Source organism: Corapipo altera, unplaced genomic scaffold (genome assembly GCF_003945725.1).
Source record: "Corapipo altera isolate COAL_440 unplaced genomic scaffold, ASM394572v1 79, whole genome shotgun sequence".
NCBI classification, from domain to species: domain Eukaryota; kingdom Metazoa; phylum Chordata; class Aves; order Passeriformes; family Pipridae; genus Corapipo; species Corapipo altera.
Window position 1 is genome coordinate 4152073 of NW_020884927.1, and position 8779 is coordinate 4160851.

The window sequence follows — 8779 nt, forward strand, 5'->3', positions numbered from 1 at the left end:
GGAGTGGATTTGTACTCCATCACTTTGTAGGGGCACAGTGATAGAGGAGGTAGAAAGCCTTGCTCCCCCACCTGCCCTGCACAATTTATCTCAAATCCACTAGTATATTGCACAGAATAGGAACAGAAAAAAAAAAAAGTTTAAAAGTTTGCAGGATTCTTAATCCATCCCGCAAACTAAAGTTATGTATATTAAAGGGATCCAATAAATCAAACTCTCTCCCAAAAGCTCTTCAAAGTTAATAAAATTCAACACTTATTATAAACATTACTCATTTCAGTATCGCTAACACTTGAAGCACTCTGGACAACTTTTTCAAAGAACTTAGCCAGCTTTCCTCAATCCTCCTTCTCCCTTTTGTTCATACTTTATTGCTGTATTCAATGGAAAACTTACTGCACAGAATTGACTCATACTACACAGACTGATACAGAATACCACAGAGATAGAAGATGAACAATGCAAGTTACACTTTCAAAACTTATGCTAAAGCTCCAATTCACACTAAGACCATTTGTTTTAAAAAATGTTTTATGCAAGAAAGTTTATGCACAAGCTGAACAGAGCTTAAAGAAAAGCAGGCAGAAAAAATGAGGTAATTTTGACAGAGTTTGAAATGGAATTAAAAACAGTCACGTCCAAGAAATTTTAGTCCAACAACTACATTTAACTCAAGCAGGTGCTTGAGTAATATTTTGTTGTCTGAAAACACATTAACGTCTCTCTAATCCTCTGTAACAGGATGACCTCGCCAGCTTTCAGAAACAGCACATTCCAACTCAGCATTCCAACCAAAACGCACGACAACGTATTACAGCATTTACCCAATCTTCTGGAAGGCAAAAAATGAAGTAATATACCTAGTGCCAAGATCTTTTATGTATGGGGTGCAGGATTAGAGCTCCCTTTTTTTTGCAGACACAGTCTTGAAGACACGATGAGTTAGTACTACCCTATTTAAGAACCTTAAACAGTGAATTTGAGACTATTTCAACTTTTTTTTTTTATGTATAAAGGATGTGATGCTCTAAGACCATGCTTTCTCCTTTAAGATTTTATAAAAGGGACTGTAAAAATACGATTTCTCATGCTCCTCTGAAGATAATGGGATATTTCAAACTGGTAGCTCCAACCTGTCATATGCAGGGGATGAAAAAAGATCCTTATGGTTTTCATTATGGAAGTGGTACAATAGAATTTTTAAACATATCACCACTTAAACATCACATGGAAATACTTTCCCAAAAGTATTTCCTTTATACTGTCTCACAGAAACTACTGCCCTGACTTTTCTTCAGGGAAAAGGAGAAGCTGATCTTCACAGTGCTATACTTACATCCAAAAACTCCCTATCCCCAACATTCCTTATTCCAGATGGTATTTTATCAGCTGGAACATCAGAAGGAATAAGAATTAGGTCACGCTGACTGTGCTGACCTGTGTTTTAAGCAGTTTAACAATCTTAGGCACTTTGTAACAAACATCAGTGTCTCCAGATTTGGCTGGACTCCTGATGGAAGAGCAATTAGTAACGAAGGTAAATTTTTCACTATTGCAATAATTTCTAGATACATGCCCTTAACAATTTGTCTCCCTTTCCTTCCACGCCTCAGTGCCTGGGCATTCAACCGCAAGGGACTGTGGCCATCAGCTGGTGAAACGAGCAACTGCATCTGACAATTCCTGCAACGCAAGCAATGTCCCCGCAGCCTCAGCTGGAGACTGAAATAAGGCTTTGGGTTCAGAAATGAAGGCTCAAGCTACTTCAAAAATCGGTTACAGGGCAACTTCAGGAATTGTTCATGGATGACTAGATTTTTTTCTTAATGACAAATTACCTTGAATAAAGCATATGTTGGAGGGATACAAAACGTTTAAGTAATTTGACAATGAATTTTGGGTTAAATGCGTTCAGTAGTCCCACACTGGCATTTTACAAACACAAGTACACCTTCATCATCACATTAACACCCAAATAACCTTATTGCACAAAACTCTAGGGATTTTGAAATTACTTATGCTTTGACTGTGACCTAGGCTTATGCAGGCATGAAGAATTATCAGGGGGCAGGAAATCACTTGCCTCTTGTTTACATCAGCTTGCAGCTGTAAGGAACTTTTCTAACCTCTGACACAGCTCTCAGTTTTTTGCAGATTCCACAACATTCTATTTGATGCTGTTTAGAGAGATAAAAAGCCATAAACTCATGTTCCTGCCATCCTGTGGCAGTTTCATGAGGGAAAAAAAAAAAAAAAAGCTTTTATCACTTTCCCCAAGCTTTCCAGCTTCATTCAAGCCATCCTGATTCTGCTGGACCTTCCTTTGGTTACAACAGAACAGCACTATAATCACCTTATGCACCACAAGCAGAGCACAGCAGAGGTCCCTACAGATCTTTCCCAATCAGCAGTTTTATCCCCACAGCTCAGCACAGTCTCTGTCTTCCATTCAAAATAATGGAATTATTATAATCCAGTGTCTTCCTTTCCAAATAACAATCAGGTAAGGGCTGTTTCTCATAGGACTCTATGAGAGGAGTAAGGCCATCTTCTCAGCCTTAAGCTTTTTCAGCCAAACATGTAGGACCGCTTTTTCTCCTACCCCTTCCCTTTCATGCACCAAACCTCACTTCATTCTATCAGCCAACACAAACAGACAAAGTTACCCCCAAGACCTGGCTCAGTCAGGACAATTCACCTACCTTTAGGAGGTGCTGGCTGAATGTTAACAACTGGCTGATTCTTTGGCAGTGGTACAAGCATGGGAAGAGTCTGAATAATGATGGTTTTAGCTGGGACGCCAATGTTAGCCTGAGTTTCAGGCACAGCAGGCAAAAGGGGTTTGGGTTGTATCAAAGGCCTGGACACTGTCTGACTACCCCTCTTCAGGTTCCTCGCAGAATTATTTCCTAGAAAATGAAAGAAAGTCAGAACAGAAGGCATAAAATAAAGAAATCAAGCAATAATAAAATGGCTTTTGGTATGGGGGTATTTTACCTATCTATAATATTTGTTAAAAATAAAGATATCTGATAAAAAATTCAAGTCAGAAATTACAGGATATCTACTGTCTGTTAGTTAATCATTCATATAAAACACACATACTAGCTATAGGATCAAAGTAAAGCACATACTATCTATGGGATCAAAGTAAAGCACATACTATCTACAGGATCAAAGTAGCTCTATCTCTCATACCAGATCGAGAAGAGATGCTGACAGCAGGCTTCTTCCCCCCATCTCCTTCGGGGGATGCAGGGCTCCTGCAGCTCTTGCTGTAGAGAGAGATGGGAGACATCTGGGAGCTACAGCTGAAGTCCACATCATCCTGCAGACAGAAAATACATGAGATTAATGCTTCAGAAACACAGAGAAGTGTCTACTAGCAGTTCGGAGTATATCTGCTTTTCATCACTTCTGTGTTGCTGCTGCAGCAAACAGGAGAATGGTTTTGTTCTGTAGTTTTATCCTGGGGTCAACGCCAAGTACCACTAAAAAAACCCAACAAGTACTTCTGCCCATCAGCAGAGCAATGCAAGGCAGAGGCCAGCAACTGCTAGACTCAGAAGCCTCCAGAAGGCATTTTGTTTGGCAACCAGGCTAACAAACATAACTGAGGAAACAGAACTGAACATGCTCTTATTCGAATGGGTCACAGATTGGTAAGAAAATGCCATTGAAGGAAAGGTGCTTTTGCAAGGGTTGGAAAAATAAGGTGTTTCTTCTTATGCCATGAATTTGATCAGAGAAGTAAGTCACTGGGCTTTTGTTGCTATATGTGTTACATGGAGGTTTCTGCATACAGGCACATTCTGCACTGGAGAGTCCACAGACGACGGAGAAGGGACCGAACAGTTTGAAGTGGCTGGTGATAAGGGTTCTGTCTTCACACTGTCATCTGCAAGAGGCAGATAAGGAAATTTTACTGCACAAGTTTTTAGCAAGGAGAGATCAGTAAAGAACACACTGCTCTCCACCAGCTATTTAATTCCTGAAGCAAAGCACAGTAGAAAACATAGTGAAACTAAAGGTACTAAACAGCTTAGCTTGTAGGGCAGTCCTTGCCAGTTGTACCTGCCCTACACAGCACAACTCCTCATAACACAGCTGAAGGGAAGTTAATAGTTCCACATAAGTTACCTCTAAGTTGTAACAGTTCACCCTTGTGGGGCAGAGGGGTAAGAGGGGTAAGAGTCACACCTGCAAAATACAGAAGATTAATTACCTGTATAAGCATGGCCTGTAATATTCCAAAGGTCTGAGTCCCAAGACATCAAATCCAAATCAAAATGAAAGTTATAGAGATCATTTTCCTGAAATGACAGTTCAGAAAAAGAGACAAGACAAAAAGAAAGATACATTGGCACCACCAACCATTATGTGCACATTCTTACAGCTCCAGAAAACAAAACAAAACAATACAACTATCACTTCAGTTGCCTTAAGGCATGCAGAGACAAAAGTCCTTAAAGGAGAAATTCTCAACTGGAACATACAAGACAAGGTTTATTTTAAACCTCAGACCTGTAGGAAAGGAGCATGTCAGTTTAAGACCATCACTAATTATCATACCCTTATTGGTAGTTTCTAAACCAAAATTCTAAGTCCACTTGTTGAACCATCTCAAACAAAACACAGGTCTGCCTTGAAAAATTTATTTAATGTCCTTCCATCATGACATCTCAAAGCATCTTATAAACAAAAGCACCATTAGGGACGGTTTACCAGAAGGAAAAGAGACACAAGTACTGATTTGCTTAAGACTTGATGAACAGTATATATAAGGTCTCCCTATATTTGAATAAACTGACATCATCATTTTCTAAAGCCACAGACCCCAATTTCCTTTTCCAACAAAAATAAAAGCAAACAAAGAAGAAAAAAAGGTTAAAATCACTTCATACATATAATTTATCATGGGACCTTTAAAACAACAATTGGGGGTTTTGCTCCATTTTTTTGTGCTTGTGCATCTGTAAGTCTCAGTTCTCTAGGCAAATGTGGTATTTTAGGAGCACTTGCATGAAAAACACAAACATGACATACCCAACTCACACAAATACACAGCAAAGATTTTCTTACTAAAAACTATCCTGCAAGTGTACCTTTTCCCTACATTCTCAACTTGGCCTTAAAAGGAGGTTCAAAAAGTCTGCACAGATGTTACTACTTACAAGTTAGAATGAAAAGAAAGCTCATCAGAGCACATTGATAGGAAGAATGACAAAAACCCACAGCCCAAGCTGTGCAGCAAGAGCCTCTACACAGGCAACTAATGCCAACCTGCTGACGGGCACTACCTTCCCCTTGTACAATCATGCAGTTCAAACGTTTCCTCCAGTGAGTGGCTCTACAACACCTGTAGGAAGGCTCTTAGTACCTGACATTTACGTTGGATAACCCAGGGGTTGTGCTGGAGATGGGTCAGGACACAGTGAGCACAGAGAAGGCAAGAGGAACGACATGGAATGGAGAATCCACGAGGCAGGTTGCCCCGGGAAAGAAAAAGTGGTATGTGCAGCTGGACAGGAAAATACACGGGGACTAATGCATAAGGTTGCAAGCAAAGGCTTTTGGAGAAAATCCTACAGCAAAGAAGAAAACACGAAGCCATCTAACAGGCAGGGTGGTAAAGCCCAGCCCCAGTGGATGCAGGTGTAACGCGCCCACGCCTCTCCCCTCCCGCAGCGCTGCTCTGCGGGGTTCACCTTCCCTGGGCAGCGACAGCACCGCCCCTCCTGGGCACGGCACCTCCTGGGCACGGCACCTCCTGGGCACGGCACCTCCTGGGCACGGCACCTCCAGCTCTCGCCTTGGACTCTACACCTTCAAACTCCGGCCCTGACACCCACAGCTTGTTAAGCGATCGATATCCCCGTGACTCACGCAGGGTGAAGGCCGGGGAATCACGGTCTCCTGCCGGGCTGCCCCGGGGGGATCCCCGCGGGTCACCCCCTTGGCCGAACGGGCAGCCCGGCCCCCACCGCCCCCGTCCCCTCCCGGTACTCACGTCGGGCTCGTCCTTCGGGGCCGCGGCGCCCAGCAGCTCGCTCAGCTCCTCGCCCAGCACCGCCTCTGCGGGAGAGACAAGGGGCTCAGCGCCGGCCCGGCCCGGCCGAGGAACCCCGCGCCGCCCCGGCCCCCCCAGCCCGCTCACCCCAGTCCAGGCCGCCCCCCGCGGCAGGCAGCAGCCCCGCCGGCTCCCACTCGGCCTTGGCCGCCGCCATCGCTTCCCTTTCCTCCCGAAACACACGTCTGCTTCCGGCAGCACCGCCCCCGACGGCGGCCGCAGCCGGACACCCGGCGGGGCGGGGATGGGGCGGGGATGGGGCGGGGATGGGGCGGGGCCCGCACGGAGCTCACAGGGGCGCGGCTCACTGTCCTCCCCAGAGTCGCAGAATCAATTAGGATCTGAGACCCGACACCATCATGGCACTGAGTGCCACAGGCAGTCTTTCCTTCCTTAAACACCTCTAGGGGCGGTGACTCCACCCTGTGCTGCAGTCTATTCCAATGTCTAATCACCTTTTCTGTGAAGAAATTCCTCCTAATATCCAACCCGAACCTCTCCTGGTACAGCTTAAGACTGTGTCCTCTCGTCCTGTCGCTAGTTGCCCGGGAGAAGAGACCATCCCCAGCTGGCTACAACCTCCTTTCAGGGAGTTGTAGAGAGTGATGAGGTCTCCCCTGAGCCTCCTCTTCTCCAGGCTGAACAGCCCCAGCTCCCTCAGCCTCTCCTCATAGGACTTGTGCTCGAGTCCCTTCACCAGCCTTGTTGCTCTTCTTTGGACCTGCTCCAGCACCTCAGTGTCCTTCCTGAACTGAAGGGCCCAGAGCTGGACACAGCACTTGAGGTGCAGCCTCAGCAGTACCGAGTAGAGGGGAAGAATCACTTCCCTGGTCCTGTTGGCCACACTATTTGATGGAGACCTTCCCCCCCTCCCAAGCACACAGAGTCACTGGTTGGACACAGGCATTTATTTGGGCCCTGCTGACACAAGCCCATCCCTGGGGCAGCCGAGGAGGAATGTCCAAATTCACAGGGAATGTCCACGGGTTGAGCAGCAGGCTGCCCACGTGAGACAGCGGCCCATGGCCCTAGACAGGTCTCCAGCCACGTTTCCTGGAGGCAGCTTCCCCTCCTGGCGGTATATACAGTGTGGGTCCAGTCTCCACAGGCAGCGCTGGTCCAGGCTGCAGCTCCAGGCATGGAGTCCCTCTGGGCCCCAGCAGCAGCTCCCACTGGGCCTGCAGCACTGGGGGACACAGTGGGGTTCAGTCACGGGCAGGCTGGAAGCACAGAAGAGGCGGAGCTGGTGTTATCCACTTTGGTCCCCAAGGGTGTCCCCACCTGGGAGCACTCCAACCAGGAGGATGGCTGCTCAGGTGAATTTTGAACAGGGTGCCGTGAGTGTCTTGACAGCACTCACCTCACAGGTTGGCATCATACGCTGCGTTGGTGAAGATGCCTGGTGATCCTAGGTCACTGCAGGGCAAACACAAGGGTGTCACCTTGGACAGTGCAGGAGTGTGTGAAGGGCAGAGGTTAACATAGCCCTGTCAAGCCCTCAAGATGCTCCTACTGCATATAAAAGCAGCCTCACACAGGCAGATCTGAGTGATAACTGTGGCCACTGGGCTGTGAGAGTCACAGGGCATGGTTCTCACCTGGTGGGGTTCAGGAGCTTCTTCTTCTCCTCTGATAATGGTGTTGAAATATCCATGGGGACAGAGCAGATAGTAAAGAAAAAAACAGATGTTTAGTGAAGATCATGAGAAGCTGGAGCAGAAGTATGGGATGGAGCAGGGAGGGACTGAAGCATTTCCTGTCTTCTTCACAGTGAAGGTGTTTATCTGGCTCTGTCCTCCAAAGCTGGCTGCTGACACTTTCAGCTCAACAAACTGCCACGGAACCATGCAACTTGCAGCAAATAAGACACTTGGATTGAGGCAATCACACTTTTAAACTCTTCTGATCATCCCACCCTCCCCAGGGACTCTGTAACCACCTTGCCTGAGAGCCCCTAGACAAACCTATTGTGGGCTGTGGGAGGTGTTTCCATACCTCTGTCACTGAGGCGCTTGGCAAGGATGGCAATGAGCCCCCCAGAGAGCACAAGACCAGCTACTGTCAGGGCTGTGCCACTGCTGTAAGCCAGGACTTGCTTTAAGAAGGCACCATCCTCTGAAACAGATCCACAGACCCCCAAGTTAGAAAGCTGCCAGGACTTCTCAGCCCCTGGAGCGCCCTCACCACATTCAAGATGCACTTGCAAGAAAGCTGGACCCCCCACAGCGCTAGAGGAGCAGGGGGGTCCCACCATACCTGCACAGACAGGAGGATGCCTGGTCCAGTTCCCTGTGGCCTCACACCAGAGCACCTCTGCTCCCAACCGAACAAACCCCTCCTCACAGGAAAAAGTGCACGTGGAGTTGTAGGTGAAGTTCCCATGCATGTGAGAGCAGCTCAGCTGGCCTCTGCTGGGGGGGTCCAGCACTGGGCAGCTGATGGCTGGAGATAAAGCACAGCAGCAGTATTAGAGGACAGGACTGATGGTAGTGAGACAGGGACACTTGGGCTAGGAAGCCAGGGGATGAACTGACATAGACTGAGGCACTGGGGAAAGCAGTCTGCTACAACAGAGCACTCCCAGACAGGTGTGAGATCATGAGATTTACCTTTGCATTGTGGGGTGTCCCCAGTCCAGGTCCCCATGGCTGTGCACTTGCGACTTTCTGGCCCCATCAGCACAAACCCTTTCTGGCAGGAGAAGGCACA

General features: G+C 47.1%; 2 protein-coding genes across 3 annotated transcripts in view; both read right to left on the bottom strand.

The window, feature by feature from the left end:
• Nucleotides 1-6277, bottom strand: part of ATF6 (activating transcription factor 6) — a 77737-nt gene extending 71460 nt beyond the window's left edge. For both annotated transcript variants that reach the window (XM_027658546.1, XM_027658545.1), the window contains exons 1-6: nucleotides 6158-6277; nucleotides 6011-6075; nucleotides 4226-4313; nucleotides 3804-3898; nucleotides 3199-3328; nucleotides 2703-2909 (exon numbers count right to left, since the gene is read on the bottom strand). In XM_027658546.1, the coding sequence (XP_027514347.1) occupies nucleotides 2703-2909; nucleotides 3199-3328; nucleotides 3804-3898; nucleotides 4226-4313; nucleotides 6011-6075; nucleotides 6158-6227 (655 nt within the window). In that variant the 5' untranslated portion in view covers nucleotides 6228-6277. The remainder of the gene's footprint in view (nucleotides 1-2702; nucleotides 2910-3198; nucleotides 3329-3803; nucleotides 3899-4225; nucleotides 4314-6010; nucleotides 6076-6157) is intronic.
• A 712-nt stretch (nucleotides 6278-6989) lies between these two features.
• Nucleotides 6990-8779, bottom strand: part of LOC113954347 (P-selectin-like) — an 8140-nt gene continuing 6350 nt past the window's right edge. Inside the window, 6 exon segments of the mRNA XM_027658552.1 lie at nucleotides 6990-7290; nucleotides 7431-7486; nucleotides 7669-7699; nucleotides 8066-8185; nucleotides 8327-8512; nucleotides 8680-8779. The exon segment at nucleotides 8680-8779 is cut by the window's right edge and continues 11 nt beyond it. Coding sequence (XP_027514353.1) covers nucleotides 7432-7486; nucleotides 7669-7699; nucleotides 8066-8185; nucleotides 8327-8512; nucleotides 8680-8779 — 492 coding nt within the window. The 3' untranslated portion in view covers nucleotides 6990-7290; nucleotide 7431.